The sequence below is a fragment of the Hypomesus nipponensis genome, chromosome 26 (assembly GCF_054491055.1).
Source record: "Hypomesus nipponensis isolate SF chromosome 26, ASM5449105v1, whole genome shotgun sequence".
NCBI lineage: Eukaryota > Metazoa > Chordata > Actinopteri > Osmeriformes > Osmeridae > Hypomesus > Hypomesus nipponensis.
Window position 1 is genome coordinate 11,447,578 of NC_140386.1, and position 19,113 is coordinate 11,466,690.

Genomic DNA, 19,113 nt, shown 5'->3' on the forward strand with positions numbered 1-19,113 from the left:
ATGACAGTTCAGTGGGTAAAATGGACATACAGTGAAATCCAAAGTCCATTGACACCTTTTTTCTATGCAAATCTCACAATTTAAAAATGTAGCTGTAAAACGGTAGGTTTTGAAAAAGCCACTGAACTGACGTCAGTCACCTTTCTTGGCTCCGGTCTGTACCTTTGTCACGCCCCAAAATTTGCTGCGCGGTTTGTATAAAGTAGTATAGTATACAATAAAACCACAGGATGACAAATTAGAAACTCCCATGCGCTGCACACCTGCCCGACCCCAGTGTCATGATACACTCATGAGATAAAGCTGTTTCTGATTTCTGAGGTAGGCTACAAGCGGGATTCGTACCTATCCTGAATAGTCACGTGCTCTAACACAGTGCCATCAGAGAATGTCTAATATAGAGAGAACTGCCACTCTCAGGAAAGTTCCGGGTTCTGAACTGCAGCCAAATTCGGTACAATGGGGTTTAATAGGGAGTGGCAAGGCTCTCCTTAAACAGGCTCTGGTGCCATACAGTGCGCTTTCTCCAAGCTGCTACTCTCTGATCTGCTTCTTCACAAATCCGGGAGTTTCCATGTTCAAACTCTGGAATTTAATTAATTAGGGGAAAATATCATGTGGACGATACCCTTTATATGACCTCTCAAGGTTTCACTTGTCTTTCATGGTCAGAAGGTTGTGCGAGTGTTATCAGAATCAGAAGGGATTTTATTTTATTATGAAATCCATTTACAATGTATTTATTGCAAATAACCTTAATCTGTAAATCATGCTCATTAGTTAAAGGAGTCATTGACTGCAAAACCGAGTTTTCCTTGTCATAGTTGAATAACGACAGTTCGGTGGGTAAAATCAAGACGCACTTGTTCCGGGAGTACAACGGCACTTAGGAATGCTTGCTTGATTGGACCTGATGTTAGTTTCCTCCAGGATCACAATGACTCTTATTGAGAGACTTTTTGCTCTTGTAGGTTAGTTATAACGAAGTTACTCTTGTACTCGCTGTGAAATATTTTACTGTTGATTATTCTTCTACAGGTACAGTCTTGCACTTTTTGGGGTTCATGTTGTTTTAATTTGTAACTTGTATAACTGCATGCTTTTATGGGTCTTCCCTTTGGCACTTGTTTCGTTTTTTCACAATGTATGCTTCATGTTTTGGCTGCTTGCAGTGTTTGGGACTACCTCGTTGTTATGATCAGTGACCTATGCTCTTTTGTAAAGCTCTCTCTTGGAAGTCGCTTTGGATAAAAGCGTCTGCTAAATGTGTAAATGTAAAATGGACATGCAGTGAACCTCAAGTCCCATTGACACCTTTTTCCTATAAAAATCTCACAATTAAAAAAATGTAGCTGTAAAAGGGTTGGTTTTAAAAAATCCACTCTATTTGGCTCTGGTCTGTACCTTTGTCACGCTCCAAAATTTAGATCTCAGATCTTAGTTTAGCTGCGCGCTGCTTTGTGTACTTCCACGGAAAGTCAGGTCTCACAGTATATGGATCATAGATTGTGTTTTCCAATGCAGTTTCTTTTGAAGCCTCTCTACATTTTTATTTTGTTAGGTTTAGTAAATGCATGCATTTTGTTTCTTTTGCTGCAGAAATTCAGAACAAAAAATGAATGACCCATCTCAGAATAGCTTTATAGAATGTACGGTTACTGTATTAAACAAGTAAGACATAAACATAATTGCTGCAGTAAAGGCTTCATTTGAATCAAATCAAATCAAATCAAATCAAATTTATTTGTATAGCCCTTTTTACACGCAAGCATGTCACAGAGGGCTTCACATACGCCCATAGAACTGCCCCTCAACCAACCTAAACCCTCAAGGAAGACAAGGAAAAACTCCCAGAAAAACTCCCAACGGGAGAAAAAATGGAAGAAACCTTGGGAGGAGCAATTCAGAGAGGGATCCCCTCCTCCAGAGACGGTTGGCAAGAGAGAGGAGCAGAACACAAGCTAAACATAGTCATACAGTGTCAATGGGTTTTGAAACACCAGCAACAACATTTGAAGAATGCAAAGGGAATTTCTAAGAGCAAGGGAGGAGGTGGAATGAGATGGGGAGCAACAGACAGAAAGACTGAGAGAATAAGACAGAGACAGAGAGGGAGGGAGAAAGAGAAAGAGAGAGGAAAACTAGAGCACATCCCTACAGACAATTCTTATGAATCTATTGCTGGAATCAATCAAAAATCAGAGGTTGCTGTGAAAAGCGTAGCGTTTGAGCTCCTGTCAGCTCTGCAGGCAGACTGTGTCCCTGGGGCCTCTAGTCCACCTCACCGGGGGGGGGGGGGGCTCCAGGTAAGCTGGGTGAAGCACTGTTTGGCACAACTGTTTCCATTTCATTAGGCCAATCAACCACCATGAATCAAGCACAGATACTGTCTCTGCCAGGCCAGATAAATCGAGCCCCGCTCACGCATCCATCTGGACCAGGACAAGAATGGGCGGGGCCTCGGCCACCTTACTCCTGCAAGGCAGCAGGTGAGTCAGTCTGGAGAAGGAGGGCGTGGCCTTCAGCAGGATCTCCTTGAGGCCGGCTCGGAACTCCCTGCGGATGAGGCAGTAGAGGACGGGGTTGAGGCAGGAGTTGGTGTGCGCCAGACACACGGAGATTGGGAAGATGTAGGCCTGGGCGTTGTAGAAGGCCACGCTGAATGGCACTAAGTCGAACTTGATCAGCACCCCCCAGAGGGTGAGGGCCTGGTTGGGAAGCCAGCACAGGAAGAATGAGAGAACCACGATGGCCACTGATTTGGTGACCTTGGAGCGGCGCTTCAGGCGGTCCTTCTCACTGTCCACCCCGCCGGTGCCGCCGGCGATCCTCCGGCTGAGGACGAAGCGCAGCAGCAGCAGGTAGCAGGTGGTGATGACCACCAGCGGGAGGAAAAAGCCCAGCAGCACCTTCTGCAGCTGGTACAGGCCCAGGAGCAGCTGAGGGTCCCAGCTGCCCGACTCTGGGAACTTGACCAGACACAGCTCCTCGTCTGACACGTGCACACTGGTGGAGTAAACAGCGTGGGGGAGCGTGGCCAGGAGAGACACTGCCCACACGCCCAGGCTCACCCACTTGGCGCTGGCTTTGGCGGCTCGCCGGCTGCGCATCTTGAGAGCAGACGAGACAGAGTAGTACCTCGCCACACTCATGGCAGTCAGGAAGAACACGCTGGCATACATGTTCATCATGGTCACTGAGCTCACAATCTTGCACATGATACGGCCAAACGGCCAACGGAAATCCAGCGCTGTGTCCACTGCCCAGAATGGGAGCGTGAGCGTGAACTGCAGGTCGGTAACGGCCAGGCTCATGACGAAGCAGTTGATGGAAGACTGCTTTTGCCGGTGGCGGGAATGGAGCAGGTAGAGGGCGAGGGAGTTGCCCACCAGCCCCAGAGCACACACCATGCTGTAGACCAGTGCCATAGAGACCCGCGAGGCCAGGCTGGAGGTGTCTCCCTGCAGCTCCAGGACAGACTCCCTGGTGAGAAGTTGCAACCAGCAGCGCAGGGAGAGACTGGAGGAGCCGTAGGAGCAGTTAGCCAGCACCTCCTCCAGCTGCTCCTCCTCACAGGCGGAAGTCTGGAGGCAACCTCGGCTGGCGTTCAGCATGAAGGACTGCATCTGTAAAGTTTCCAGGGTAATCACCCTCCTCTCTCTCTCGTTTTGCTCCCTTTTATTTTGTTATCTTTATCTTCTCTCAGCTCACTCTCCTAACCCTATCTGACTCACTCACTCTGTCGTGTTCCAGTCGACACAGGAACTTAGTGATGAGGGTGCGTCGTCAATAGATTTTAAACGTGGATGAAACTGAAGGTTAAAATATTCCTTGCGACTAATGGTGAAACTGTTACATTTGCTGTCGAATTCGAAAGCTAAGATCAATCAGAAAACAGAAGTTTTCCGTCCGGTGCTAGACATGACCGTCACCAGCCGTATCCACACAGGTTCCACAGCCTTATCAGGGCACGGAGCCGCAACACATTCTTTTATACAAGTCCCGTGCGCGCGCAAAACTGAGGCTCGCAGCGTCGCTCTACCACCGGGAGAACAGACTAATAACCCAGAAATAGCATCGGTAAATACCGCCTATGCTTGTTCCTCATCGGGTAGAGAATTATAAATTCTGACGTTCACGTTAATCTTGTTTGTGGTGTGTCGCTATTGTGACTCTTAATTCCCAAAGAGTCCACGCGCAAAGCAAACAGGCTTTGATTGAGATAGACTTAGTTAAATTCGTTTGAGGTACAACTTTCCGCATCATTGTGCATCAGGTTAAGCTTTGAGAGTAATTTCAAAGAGGAGTTGAATTGCACCAGGTTCATTATCAAAGTCGATGAAGACCAATTCGCAACTCTCTGGGAATACAAACTAGTTTCCCTTAGAAAACCCAGGCAGACAGGAGAGGCGCCTTCAGAGAGTGAAACTGAAACTTAGGCAGGCGGACGGCTCTCGTGGGGATGTGATCGATTGACAGCGCATGTTAATAGAGTTTTCTATGCCTTGTACAATCACTCAGTTTCAATGGCCGGTTCGAGAACTAAAGGAATATCATATCACATTATGTTACCGGCCAGCCGGTTTCCTGTCCCTGGACACTAGAGTGAAAGGGACCAAGCAGTCAAGTTAGTCACCACGTGACACTACTCCCCATACGCGTCCCTCGCTCTGCTCGTGCTTTAAAACGGTGAGGAAAGAGGTCACGAAACTTTCAAGCGATTCGAAATAGCATTATTGGTTCATCGCGTGCCAAGTCCCATTTGGTGTTATTTTGAACCAGACAGATGGGAGACCTGTGGAGTGGTTGGATGGATGAGTAACTGGATTAAGAAATGAAAACTTGTATGGGTCCCAGCTTGAGTGAGTGACTGTGTGCGAACGGATTATATTTATATTCAAATGTCGGAAAGAAAATTAGAGCGAAGGGTGCATCCCCCTTCCTCTCTACTCATGCCAATAAATTATTCCATCCATCCATCTACTACATAAGGTCTTGACCCCAAACAACTCCTTTGTGTTTACATTGAAATGACCATGCCTCTCCCCACACAATGTCACCATCTCTCTCACACAAACATACACGCACACACATAGATACACAAGCAAACACCATCTATCTCACACATGCACACACATACATACACTTGCACACATAACCCTTGGCAGAGCCCCTGGCAGTAAAGAGTTGGTGTAAATCTCCTCTGTTTCACTGACTTTTGTGAGTCACACAAATAAACACATCAATGTCGTAAAAAGTTATATTTTATCTAGAACATTCTACATATGTGCAACTGAAATAGAGTCAATACAGCACCCCTAAAGTGGGGAAGAGGAACTCCAGGGTGAACACTGGAGAGAGGAACTGCATTTGGAGATTAAACGGAATGGAGGAATTGCTTCTTAGATGGAGAACACCTTGACCCCCCCTCTCCCTGGAAAGAGTGGGGGAGGATGAAGGGAGGGGGGAACGGATGAAAGATTGGAAGGAGGTGGGTTGGAGGTGATGAAGAGAGGAGGGGGGAGGATGAAGGGGGGAGGGTGGTAGGCCCTGGAGACAGTGAAAGCAGGGCCAGAGGAGGCTGATTAAAGCAACTTTTGGGCCTCTGCACTCTCTCCATGATTAAAACCCCACAGATGAATGTTTCAAAGGATTCCACTAACCTGAGTCAAGGGTTAGGGTTAGGGTTCTATCAAGTATGGGGTCAGACGGCTGAGCGGTTAGGGAATCGGGCTAATAATCAGAAGGTTGACGGTTCGATTTCCACCAAGCCTCATGACGTTGTGTCCTTGGCCAATGCCCTTCACCCTTGCCTCGGGGGGAATGTCCCTGTACTAACTGTAAGTTGCTCAGGATGAGAAGTACTGCTAAATGACTAAATGTAAAATGCACCCATCAAAGTATTTTCAAGGTATTTAATTCAGTGCTGATGTTTCACATCAGTTTCTCTGTCATTAATTTAGTGTTACGGTTTGGATTACTTCAGTAATGACAGTACCAGTAGAGCGCAGGTGTGTGTGTGTAAATGGGTGTAGGTATTACTTGACGGGTGTCAGTGGTTATGAGACTGACATAATGGGTGTGTGTGTGCTGAATGTGTGTCTGGAGTAGTAGTGTCCAAACTCTAAACACACATCTTCATATTTACACTGTTTGGTCAAACCCTTGACTTTTGACCCAAAATCAAACACTAGTCAAAACCATATTATCTGTGTTAGAAACCAAACTTTGTTTGTCCCTGAATTTTAGATATGTTCCACCTCATGAGTTTGACATGATTTAAATCAAAAAATTGCAAAAAATATTACAGGTTTATTTTTCAGCAATTGCATTTTGAGCTCTTGTTACAGTAGTGGTCACAATATACAAATAGTAGTACTGTTAGTCAACAATATAAATTCATTTCTGTAAATTGTAATTTTTGAAAACTAAAACAAAAAAAACAAGGAAATAAGCAAAGCATTTTCACCTGGATAACAGGGCTTGAGTACGCTACAGTAGTGTTCACTCTGGGTCAGCGTCCTGTCTCTGACCAGGGGCAGGCCAGAGATTTTCATCAACATCACAGGCAATGTTTTCTCTAGCCAAACAGCAGAGGAAAATGCCATTGAATCCCTGAGCTATCCCTGACAAGAGTCCAGAGCAATGTCCCCACAAGCTTCTTCCATGGCTTGGAGAAGGTTGTTCTGTACATAGGGATTTCTGTCATAGTGTGGCCATATCTAATTTGAGATTGTCATGAGACACTTTGATCCTTGGAATGTATAAATGAGGAGACAAAGGCAGGTGAAGTGTAGACTTTACTTATAATCTGTAGTACATTTAAACAATACAATAGTTGTTTAGGATACCTAGAATAGCGATAGCGTAGCGCAAAGACAATTACCCACAACTGTGCCTGGTCTGAACAGGGTTTACATACTGTGTGTAATTGGTTATGATGTGCAGATGTGAGTCGGTCCGTGTTCCTCCGCCATCCTCAGTATTCTGGGGGACTAGACCGTCTGAGGGGTGCAAGATGAGGATCTGTGACAGAGATTCCTCTGCCTCTGCCTTCTCCATCTCCTCTCATTCTGACAATTCTGCCTTTTCCTCTGGTATTTGCATCCATGATTTCAAAGTACAAATAAGCTTACCTTTTTATTAATTCCAAACCCCTGGTTGCTTGTTGAGTATTTTTATTTGTTAGTGCTTACACATGGATAATTGGTTGTTACGGGTGTTTGAATTGCGGTGGCCTGAGTTTACTTATCAAATGGCAGTGTTTTCTAAATGACATAATGGGGACAATTGTGTCTTAAAGTGAGAGGTCTGTTTAGACTTTTGCAAAGAAGTGTGAATGAACCTGAGTAAAGTTTCAAAAAGGGCAAATTGTGTTTAAAGACTGGGTACATGGTCTTTCTGCTGGGAATTAGCAAAATGTTTTTGTGAGGATGTGCTTACACATACCATTTTTGTGTGTTGGCAATCGAGAAAAACTGTACGTTTGTTCTGGCAATAAGCCTCCACAGCACCTTGTCACAGAATGTCAACACGGGTTCTCTGCGGCTACAAATTCTTTGCACCTCTCTGAATTAATCTGGGGGCGGTGCAGGGAGAGGAGACAGGAGAGGAAAGGAGCAGAGAAGATTGAAGGTGAAATGAATAGAGAGAAGGGGAGGGGAGGAAAGAGAAAAGGAGGGAGTCGGCTACTTCACTCTGTTAGTGTCTCTGTTCTCTCATGGTCTCTCCACCAATCACCTCACTTTGTAAACACATTGTCTGTCTCCCTGTCACCCTCTCTGGGGTCTGAAATAGGGGTCACCCTAGCCCCCAATACTGTCTCTGTGACAGAGGGGCCCTCCTAGCCACCCTGTTCAACTCCTGGCCCAGAGTTAGGATTAGCTCACTCAGTTAGCCCTGTCTCCTGGTTAGATTGACCCAGTTAGCCCTGTCTCCTGGGACAACCCTTCGTGTCTCCTCTCATCTACTGTGAGAGCAGCATGGAGAAGAAGCTTCACACTCAGGTGACAGCATCAGACACCACTGATGCTGTTTCTCCCTGGGGAAATACTCAGATACTGCTCTCCCTCTCTCTGTCCCTACCCCCTCTCGCTGTCCCTCCCCCCTCTCGCTGTCCCTCCCCCCTCTCTCACTCTCTCCCCCTTTCTCTCTTGAAATACCTTTTTAAATAGTAATGGAATGTGACTTTAATAGGATGAAAACACACACACGCATGTGTACACAGACACACACTCAGACAGACACTGGAGACAGCATTTTGCATCCAGTTTATTTGAGGCACTTTTAGTGAAACTAGAAAAAAAGGAAATAAGCAAAGCATTTTCACCTGGGTAACAGGGCTTGAGTACGCTACAGTACTGTTCACTCTGGGTCAATATCCTGTCTCTGACCAGGGGCAGGCCAGAGATTTTCATCAACATCACAGGCAATGTTTTCTCTAGCCAAACAGCAGAGGAAAATGCCCTTGAATGCCTGAGCTATCCCTTACAAGAGTCCAGAGCAATGTCCCCACAAGCTTCTTCCATGGCTTGGAGAAGGTTGTTCTGAACATAGGGATTTCTGTCATAGTGTGGCCAAATCTAATTTGAGATTGTCACGAGACACTTTGATCCTTGGAAAGTATGAACGAGGAGACAAAGGCAGGTGTTTCTCCCTGGGGAAATACTCAGATACTGCTCTCCCTCTCTGTCCCTCCCCCCTCTCTCTGTCCCTCCCTCCTCTGTCTCCCTCTCTCCCCATTTCTCTCTTGAAATACCTTTAAAATATTAATGGAATGTGACTTTAATAGGATGAAAATACACATTTGCATGTGTACACGCACACACACACAGACAGACAGACACTGGAGACAACATTTTGCATCCAGTTTATGTGAGGCACTTTTAGTGAAACTAGATTGTTCCGTTCACACTATTTCTATATTGGTCATCAATATGATACATTGGAGATATGTAATTCCACCATTTGTACAGTACTTATACAATGAGATGGTGTGTACACTCGTACCCCTATCCCTAATCATACCCGCACCCCAGCTGTTCCCCAAGCTGCACCCCTTTTCTCCTCGCTACTCGTTTCAGTTTTGAAGCCTGATGGTCATTAATTCCAAAGTAACCAATGCTGAAGATCAACTCTGTAATTGCAGTCATTTTACAATTTACATTAAGAATGCAGGATCAATGACAAAGTTTAGATATTTTTTTTTTTTACAATTTAACAATAGCAAAAACAGGTTTTGTAAAACTTCCTGAACACCCCTGGCTATTCTTAAGTAATACCCTTAAAAAAAATGTGTGTGTGTTGGAGGAGGAGCTGGGGGGGTCTAATAGCTATAATAGTTCCCTCTCCTCCTGCTCTCCTTCCTCCTCTACCTCCCACCCTCACCCACTCCTCCCTCTCTCCTCCCTCCTCTACCTCCCACCCTCACCCACTCCTCCCCCTCTCCTCCCTCCTCTACCTCCCACCCTCACCCACTCCTCCCCCTCTCCTCCCTCCTCTACCTCCCACCCTCACCCACTCCTCCCCCTCTCCTCCCCCTCTCCTCCCTCCTCTACCTCCCACCCTCACCCACTCCCACTCCTCCCCCTCTCCTCCTGCTCTCCTCCCTCCTCTACCTCCCACCCTCACCCACTCCCACTCCTCCCCCTCTCCTCCCTCTCTCCTCCCTCCTCTACCTCCCACCCTCCCCCTCTCCTCCTGCTCTCCTCCCTGCTCTACCTCCCACCCTCACCCACTCCTCCCCCTCTCCTCCCTCCTCTACCTCCCACCCTCACCCACTCCTCCCCCTCTCCTCCTGCTCTCATCCCTGCTCTACCACCGACTCATCACCCTCTCCCCTTGCTCTCCTCCCTTCCTCTCCTCCCCACATGAATTGTGATTAGGTTTCACATGTCATCAGCGTGCGGGCGAAGGGTTGGCCGACGACGGGGATCCAAAGTAACCATCGATATGTGACCGGTGATGGGGTCGCCATGGTAATGCATCTGGTCATCCTGGCTTTCGTTAAGAGAGAGAGGCTGCAGGTGGCCCCGCCCCCCTGCCACACTCATCTTCCCCAGCAGGGCGGCGATGTGATCACCGTCACGAGGGAAACGAGGGGAGGCATTGGGCTTGTCGTCGGGGGCAGAGTAGGGAGGGTCTGAGACCTGCAGCACTCTGGAGGCCTCGAGGTTGTGGAGGGAACGAGACTGGACTGGGGGGGGGGGGGGAGGGGAGGAGGGGAAGAGCGGGGTGGCGAGAGGGACATGATGCAGGAGGAGGGAGGAGATAGAGGGGGAGAGGAGGAGAGAAGGAGAGGAGAGGTATGTCATTGAGTGTCACCTTACAAAGATATTTAGCATCAGTTCCATTATTGTTCTCATCTAACCTTTTATAAGAGACACAGGGCCTCATGTACTAACACTTTTGCGCCCACTTCAGGCGTATTTGTTTTGCAATTTGCGCGTAAAAGCATGGCGAGATATGTACAAACATGCCACACTGCGGTTAAAGTGCCGACTGCCTGACTTGGTGTGTAGGGTTAGGGTGGGGGAAGGTGGTGGTTGGTGTGTAGGGTTAGGGTGGGGGAGGGTGGTGAAAGATACACTCACCTCTGATAGGGCTGAAGTCTCCCCCCTGGCTCACCTTGGTGTCTGAGAAGGGCTTGAGGCTGGGGAAGAGGAGAAGGGAGAAGGAGAGAAGGAGAACCTGGGAGGAGAGAGAGAGGGAGGAGAGAGAGAGAAGAGAGAAATATGGAGTAGGGGGTGAAGAGTGAGAGGGAGGACAGAGAAGTGGAGGAGGGAGAGGAGAGGTAGAGGGAGGAGGGGAGATAAGGAGGAGGAGGAGGGGAGATAAGGAGGAGGGGAGATAAGGAGGAGGAGGAGGGGAGATGAGGAGGAGGGGAGATAAGGAGGAGGAGGAGGGGAGATGAGGAGGAGGGGAGATGAGGAGGAGGAGGAGGGGAGATGAGGAGGAGGGGTAGGCTTAAATCAAGACATTCTGAAGACTCTAAGTTGTTCTGTCTGGGAGAGTCCCTAGAAGTGGCATTAGTATTGTTGGGTGGAAGTGTGTGTGTGGTGTATGTGTGTGTGTATGTGTGTGTGTATGTGTCTATATCTCTGTGTGTGTAAATGTGTGTGTATAGGGGTGTGGAGCACCAGTGTTTGTGTGTCTGTTGGTCTCATTCATGTGCAGGCTGACTGCTCATACGGTCTGTCTCTGAATGTGTGTCCTCATGCTGTGTGTGTGTGTGTGTCCTCAGCGTGTATGAGGTCCTACCAGGACACAGGTCCCAGTCTGTGCTGGCTTGTTGGAGCCATTCATCACCAGAGACTGCAGCTTCCGGAGTTGCTCCATGAGAGACCTGGAGGGGGGAGGTGTGTGTGTGTGGGGTGACGGAAAGGGAGAGAAAGGTTTGGGGGAGGTGGAGGGGGAGGCCGGCAGAGTAACACACTACACTCACCACACATATGCACACACACACACACACACATACTTCCACACACACACAACCTACGTGTTGCTCCTTTCCAGCTGGAATAGCTTTCTCTGCAGCTCCTGGTTGTTAGCATTACAAGCCGCCATCCTGCAGGTCATTCACACACACACACACACAATCAAACACATAGCATGAATACATGACGACACACACACAGCATGATTACATGACGACACACACAGAGCATGAGGACTCACAGAAATACATTTTTACATCATTGGGGAATGGAGCAGATCTAAATGAATACATTGTTATTATTATGTGGTTGTGTATTAAGAATACATTACTATTAGTATGTGGTTGCATATCCAGTCTCTTGGTCTTGATGTATTTTGGAGTATATCTCTCTCTTCCCCTCCTCCTTCCCTGTCCTTCTTCTTATCCCCTTCCTCCTCCCCTCTTCCTCCTCCCCTCTCCCCCTTCTCCTCTTCTATCCTCCTCCTCTCCTCCTCCTTCTCCCCTCTCCTCCTCCTTCCCCATCCTCCTCTCCTCCTCCTACCTGCTCTCCAGCCCATCGATATACTCCTTCTTCTTCTTCCTGCTCTCCTGAGCTGACTGTTTATTCCGGATCTTTCTGCGGATCTTCTTCAGAATTCTCTCCTCGTACTGCAGGAGGAACAGATATGAGGTCAGACTAGCTCAAGGTTCAACATCACAGGGGTCAGGGTTCAACGTACCTTCGTCAGGGGCAGCTGGCTGGGCAAAGTTACACCCTCCTTGGCCAGAAGCTTCTTCTCATCATCGTTCAGAACCAGCTCCTGGAATAACTTCTGGGACTGCTGCGGGGGCTGGGGTAAGGGAGAAACTGCATCAACATCAAACTCTCTCTCCTTTCTCCCAATCCCTCTCTCCCCCTTCCTCCTCCCTCTCCTTATTTCCCCTCTAACCCCCTCCCCCACTGGTCAGGATGTGAGGTCAGAGCAGCATACCCAGGGTGTCTGCTTTGTCTTGTTCATTTCATGGTCTCCTCTCACTAATTATATAGGCTGATCCTCTTTTCATCTCTCTCCCTCCCTCCCTCTCTCTCTCTGTCCATTTCTCATTTTCTCTCCAAGCTACACTGTAAAAAAAACTATTAAATTACAGTACTTTTTCTGTAAATTATACGTGTTTTTTTCTGTATTTCTGAATGACAAGAAATACAAATAGAAAGACAATGGCAAAATGTAAATGTATATATTTACATTGAAATTACAGCAAAATATTGTTACTTAAAAATATACAGTAAAATGTATTTTTTTATTATTATATCAATACACATTTCACCAAAATGTTCTGTTAAAACACATAATTTCACTTTATCAAAACTAGCTATTTTAACAGTTGTTTTGCAGATATTTACTTTCATCCCACGGTCAAATCATTTCTTAATAACATAATTTTTGGTTTAGACACAGGGACCTTGAAGGGTGAACTGTGCTCGGGTAGTTGACGTCATGCAATCCCAGCATGTACCAGTCAATATCAAAGACTACAAAAGCCTTTTTGGGGCTATCTCGTTGTTTATGATCATTGATCAATGCACTTTTAGTAAAGCTCTCTCTTGGAAGTCGCTTTGGATAAAAGCGTCTGCTAAATGAATACATTTAAAGACTCCACAGTAGAATGAAGGAAAGTTGATTAGATAGTTGTGCAGCGGCAACGCTCCTGTTACCCAGAATGCCCTATGGAAAGCTGAAAAGCTACAAAGTTAAAGGTTTAGGCTTAGTTAGATAAGCATTGCTTGGAGTTTTGTTGCTGTGTTTGTTCTGTTTTGATATGTGTAATGTGATGGTCTGTAGTTTGGATACATTAAGTGTTCACCCTGAGTGTGAATGTTGTCCATTTACATGGCGATCAAACCTGTCTAATGAGTCAAACCTGCTGAGAGCAATATTCCTCTCCAATTTGTACAGCTAGCCGGCGCTATGTTGTAAATATGTGGATTCTGATTACAGCATCTGGATGCTGTATGTTGTGCACGGCTTTTTTGAATATTTTTATTTATTTAAAATGTTGTATTTTTACATTGAACTTTAATTAATAAAAGTAGTATTTACCGGTAAAGAACAGCATGTAATGCAATATTACAGATATATCTTGGAAATTTGGTACTGGAAAATTACAATTATTTTACGGCTACGTAAAAAAAGTTTTTCTACTGTAATTTAATGGGGGTTTTTTGGCGTCCCAGCTGCCAGAATGTTCCTGTTTTTTGACAACTTTTTTTCGTGTTCAAATTCCTTACCTCAAAAGGAGACAAACAAGTTGATATGAGTCACTCCATGAGTCACACACACAACCATGCACACACCAGCATGCACACACAGGGTAGTAGTTAGTATGCATCATGTCCTAACCCTAACTCATCAGAGTCTCACCAGGTCAGTGCAGCCAGACAGCAGCAGGTCCTTGACCGTCAAGGGCAGATCCGGGGGGGGCAGGTCTGGGGGCAGCTGAAAGGGGCACTGGGCCTCCCCCACTCTGCCTGGGAAGCATCCAGACTCCCAGCCGTCTGCACACACACATGCAGACACGCACACACATGCAGACACACACACACATAAGCACACACAGACCAGACAGAACGAGCAGCATTAGTGAGTTTGTGTGTGTGTATGTGCTAGGTAACCCTTACTGAGACTGTTTGTGTGTGTATGTGTGTGTGCTAGGTAACCCTTACTGAGACTGTATGTATGTGTGTGAATGTGTGCTAGGTAACCCTTACCGAGACTGTATGTATGTGTGTGAATGTGTGCTAGGTAACCCTTACTGAGACTGTATGTATGTGTGTGTATGTGTGCTAGGTAACCCTTACTGAGACTGTATGTATGTGTGTGAATGTGTGCTAGGTAACCCTTACTGAGACTGTATGTATGTGTGTGTATGTGCTAGGTAACCCTTACTGAGACTGTATGTATGTGTGTGTATGTGTGCTAGGTAACCCTTACTGAGACTGTATGTATGTGTGTGTATGTGCTAGGTAACCCTTACTGAGACTGTATGTATGTGTGTGAATGTGTGCTAGGTAACTTGCGACCGGGCCCCTCTGTGGTAGCGGGCGGGGTGGGGGTAAGGATGGAGGATTTTGCCCTGGCCTCGTTGCCGGGGTAACCCTTACTGAGACTGATGGAGAAGTCTCTGCCTCCTGGCTGTGGCCCTGTGTTTGGGGGCTTGGTGAGGGGGCTCTCAGGTCGCTGGGGACTGTCCATCTGGTCCGAGGGAGGGTCCTCACTGATGCCACTGTCGCTGGGGGAGGGGGGCCACAGGGGGGACCCTGACACGGAGTCATTGCCACCCAGGATCACATGCAGGAAGTCCTCTCCATGATGGCCAAGGGTCTGAAGCAACATACCAGCATGTTACTGTATATACACACACCATATACTGTATTTCTTTGAATAAACGCCGCCCTTGAATGAACGCCGCACCAACATTAGCTTAATATGAACATACAATGACATGCGCAGCATGTAAATAACCTTCATCAAAGTAAAATACAGACACAAAATAACATACCTCGTTGGCTGCATACTGTGCACAAGGGAATAGAGGTTTCCTTAGATTGCTAACATCTTATAACAACCTTAAACTTTTATTGGAGCATTAAACTGTCTGTGCTTCGCTTGCTGTTAGCTTGTCAGCTCTCACTCACTAGCGTTCCAAAAGGCCTTCAAAACAAAGGCCCTGTACTCTTACCAAATAAAGTTACTTAATAATACTGAATGCAATTATATCATTCTAAATTATGACATTGGTTGAAAACAAATCATACATTATAATAAAGTAATTGTGACAATTACATGTAGCCTAAAATATAGCGAGGTAGCTTACTTCACCAATGGCAAATTTGCCTTTCATCAACCCCAAGTTTGCGTGTTACAGATTTGTTGTTGGTGGGCAGTGCTTTCTGCACAGCTTTCTGTTTGAAAGCTGAAGTGTAAAAACGTTTCGGCATGCTGCTTCAGATTTCTACTCAATTTTCTACGGCTTAAATGTTATATTAGGCTTTGTGTTTGACCTCCTTGTCTATTCTTTGTTGGTCTATGGGCGCACTGCAGCTGCAATTCTCTGAATCTCTCTTACTAATTTCTTCTAATTTATTAGATGAAATACGATACACACACCATACACATTACCAGCATATTACTGTAAATAGACAGGAAAGGAGAGAGGGGAGGAGGGAGAGGAGAGAGGGACTGTGGTGGAGAGATGTGACATGAAGACGTAAGACAGAACAAAAAGACGATGACCTAACTCACATTTGTCTCTGGGACTGGCCAGCACTGGTTGTCATGGTGACCCATCTCCTCATGGCGAAGGATGCCGTCGTTCTGGTCGAATAACAGGTCCAGCAGTTCCACCCCGTCGCAGCCCTGATGATATCACAATACACCTAAGGTTACACCCCCTCACAGATGACATCACAACACACCTGTGGTAACATTCCACAGAAGTGTAAACACACAGACTCTTACCAACACACAAACACCAACACATACATATTTACGCACTATCATGTACCAACACACAAACCCATATGCACACACTCCTACCAACACACACATAAACACACTCCTACCAACACACAAACCCATATGCACACATTCCTACCAACACACACATACACACAGGGCATACACACACTATGTACACACTTTGCACACACGCAGACCTAGATGACCCTGCTTTACACTCTTCTTGTTTACAGCTGTTGTCGTCGTCCTGTTCCTCCTCATTTAACATGATGCAAACAACAATATCATCTTATTTAATAATTTAACATATTCATTTGACATTTATCTAAAGTGAAAATAATATATTTAGGGTTAACCCCACACAGCACACTTATGGATATTATCACCCTTCTTTCTATAACTTCACACTCACCTCCACCCCTCTACCACTGATCACAGAGAACCACCTTCCATGTTCACGTCTCATACCATCAGTCTAAGAAGAATCTAATGTAGATATTATTATCATTTCATTGGTAGCTGAGACATGTTAATACTCTGCACTTCTTCTCCTTGATTTTCTGCTGTGCTTTCAACATGCACTATTTTGCCTTGTATAAAAGCCTCCCTTTCCCCCAGCCTCTCTCTCACCTGCTCCAGGAACTGATCCATGGTGTTGACTCCTGGGTAGCAAACACAAAAGACTCTGTAGAATGCAGAAATCAAGTAGCATACGTTCCCTTTGTTGTGAAGCCCTCGTCCAAGGATTGTATCTCATCTGTGTTTCCCTTCTCTGGCACCCTGGTCCAAAGTTTACACGCCAACACAACACTTCCTGACGTCACCCAGGCTGGCTGGCTTCTCAATGGCTAACATGCATGAGTGTGGCTTGTGATTGGTTGAGGAAACTGGAGCAGCTAAAAGCTCTCCCAGGTTGGCCTGGAGACGGGGGAGGTGACCTCTGAGATGGATGGGAGTCAAAGGTTACACTTTCCTCTGCATCTGATAAGTTATTTACAAGTGAAGAATGTATTCACCTTTGACAGAGATAGATAACACAAGTGAGTCTGTGTGCTGTGGTTTGCAATTGATTTGTTTGCATTTGAGTCACATTTATTGAGCAGGTGAGTTCCAGGAATTGCAGAAATGACTGTTTCATACATTTAACACCAAAACAAACAGAGAAACACAAAAGACAAACACAAACAAGCTGACCCAAATGGTGAGTCTTCCATGCACGCAGTAATTCACAACAATTTTTTGTTCTCTCCTTCTGGTCTAATCCTGGGGGAGGCTGGTCTGATCCTGGGGGAGGCTGGAGCTTTTACTTTTACAAATTTATTAATTTAGAAATCTTGAGTCAATTAAAATCCAAAATTCCTGTCTAACACAGCCAGCTGATACGTCGGCCATTTTTACTCTAGCAGGTCTGAAGTCAGAGGTCAACTGTGTACTACATTCTCTCCTGTCCTGTTTATACCTCTCTCCCCTTTCCTCACCTATCCCTCCTCTCTCCTCACCTCCCATCTTATCTTCCCCTTCAGTCTTCTAACCCTCCCTTATGTAATATCACATGACAAACCCACATTCTATGTACATTCCATGTATCACATAATTAACTCCACCTCTAAACTGTGTCTGTTCAACCCTCTCCAGCTCTCTCTCCAATATGTCAGTCCTTCATCCTGTCCATATAGATGGATCTTATCATCCTGTCTCTTTCTGTTGCAGATCCAAAGGTCAAACTCTTTGTAAGCTGGCTGTATCTCTGCAATGTTTCAACATGTAAACAGTGGGTCTGACACCCCAGCTGATTCCTCAGTCCTCCATCCCTCCTTTCCTCCCTCTTGTCCTCTCTACTCTCATCCAGTACTCCCCTTCTCTCCTCTCCTCTCCTCTCCTCTCCAGTATGCTGTTGCCCTCCCCTTCTCTCCTCTCCTCTCCAGTATGCTGTTGCCCTCCCCTTCTCTCCTCTCCTCTCCTCTCCTCTCCAGTATGCTGTTGCCCTCCCCTTCTCTCCTCTCCTCTCCTCTCCAGTATGCTGTTGCCCTCCCCTTCTCTCCTCTCCTCTCCTCTCCAGTATGCTGTTGCCCTCCCCTTCTCTCCTCTCCTCTCCTCTCCTCTCCAGTATGCTGTTGCCCTCCCCTTCTCTCCTCTCCTCTCCTCTCCAGTATGCTGTTGCCCTCCCCTTCTCTCCTCTCCTCTCCTCTCCAGTATGCTGTTGCCCTCCCCTTCTCTCCTCTCCTCTCCTCTCCTCTCCAGTATGCTGTTGCCCTCCCCTTCTCTCCTCTCCTCTCCTCTCCTCTCCAGTATGCTGTTGCCCTCCCCTTCTCTCCTCTCCTCTCCTCTCCAGTATGCTGTTGCCCTCCCCTTCTCTCCTCTCCTCTCCTCTCCAGTATGCTGTTGCCCTCCCCTTCTCTCCTCTCCTCTCCTCTCCTCTCCAGTATGCTGTTGCCCTCCCCTTCTCTCCTCTCCTCTCCTCTCCAGTGTGCTGTTGCCCTCCCCTTCTCTCCTCTCCTCTCCTCTCCAGTATGCTGTTGCCCTCCCCTTCTCTCCTCTCCTCTCCTCTCCAGTATGCTGTTGCCCTCCCCTTCTCTCCTCTCCTCTCCTCTCCAGTGTGCTGTTGCCCTCCCCTTCTCTCCTCTCCTCTCCTCTCCAGTATGCTGTTGCCCTCCCCTTCTCTCCTCTCCTCTCCTCTCCTCTCCAGTATGCTGTTGCCCTCCCCTTCTCTCCTCTCCTCTCCTCTCCAGTATGCTGTTGCCCTCCCCTTCTCTCCTCTCCTCTCCTCTCCAGTATGCTGTTGCCCTCCCCTTCTCTCCTCTCCTCTCCTCTCCAGTATGCTGTTGCCCTCCCCTTCTCTCCTCTCCTCTCCTCTCCAGTGTGCTGTTGCCCTCCCCTTCTCTCCTCTCCTCTCCTCTCCAGTATGCTGTTGCCCTCCCCTTCTCTCCTCTCCTCTCCTCTCCAGTGTGCTGTTGCCCTCCCCTTCTCTCCTCTCCTCTCCTCTCCAGTATGCTGTTGCCCTCCCCTTCTCTCCTCTCCTCTCCTCTCCAGTGTGCTGTTGCCCTTCTTACAGTGAAGTCCCCCCCTCCTGGACATGTTAGTTGGGTGTTGCATCACTGTTGCAATCACCGATTGTATAGATTTGCGAGCACAGTAAATGTTAATCGCTCTTCCTCACTGTGCCAGGGTTAGTTTTTA

At 46.9% G+C, this 19,113-nt stretch overlaps 2 protein-coding genes across 2 annotated transcripts; both read right to left on the minus strand.

The window, feature by feature from the left end:
• Positions 1–1,710: 1,710 nt before the first annotated feature.
• rxfp3.2b (relaxin family peptide receptor 3.2b) lies at positions 1,711–3,626 on the minus strand. Its single transcript, XM_084692859.1, has one exon. It carries the CDS (start codon positions 3,624–3,626, stop codon positions 2,421–2,423), a length of 1,206 nt encoding a protein of 401 aa, XP_084548985.1. The 3' UTR covers positions 1,711–2,420.
• Positions 3,627–9,124: 5,498 nt separating this feature from the next.
• On the minus strand, positions 9,125–16,706 carry creb3l3a (cAMP responsive element binding protein 3-like 3a). The gene is made up of 10 exons (XM_084693137.1): positions 16,567–16,706; positions 15,721–15,834; positions 14,580–14,799; positions 13,840–13,973; positions 12,157–12,267; positions 11,979–12,085; positions 11,498–11,566; positions 11,260–11,344; positions 10,593–10,689; positions 9,125–10,195 (listed from the first exon to the last, which is right to left on the minus strand). Exons 1-10 carry the CDS (start codon positions 16,585–16,587, stop codon positions 9,888–9,890), a joined length of 1,266 nt encoding a protein of 421 aa, XP_084549263.1. The 5' UTR covers positions 16,588–16,706; the 3' UTR covers positions 9,125–9,887.
• Positions 16,707–19,113: the final 2,407 nt, after the last annotated feature.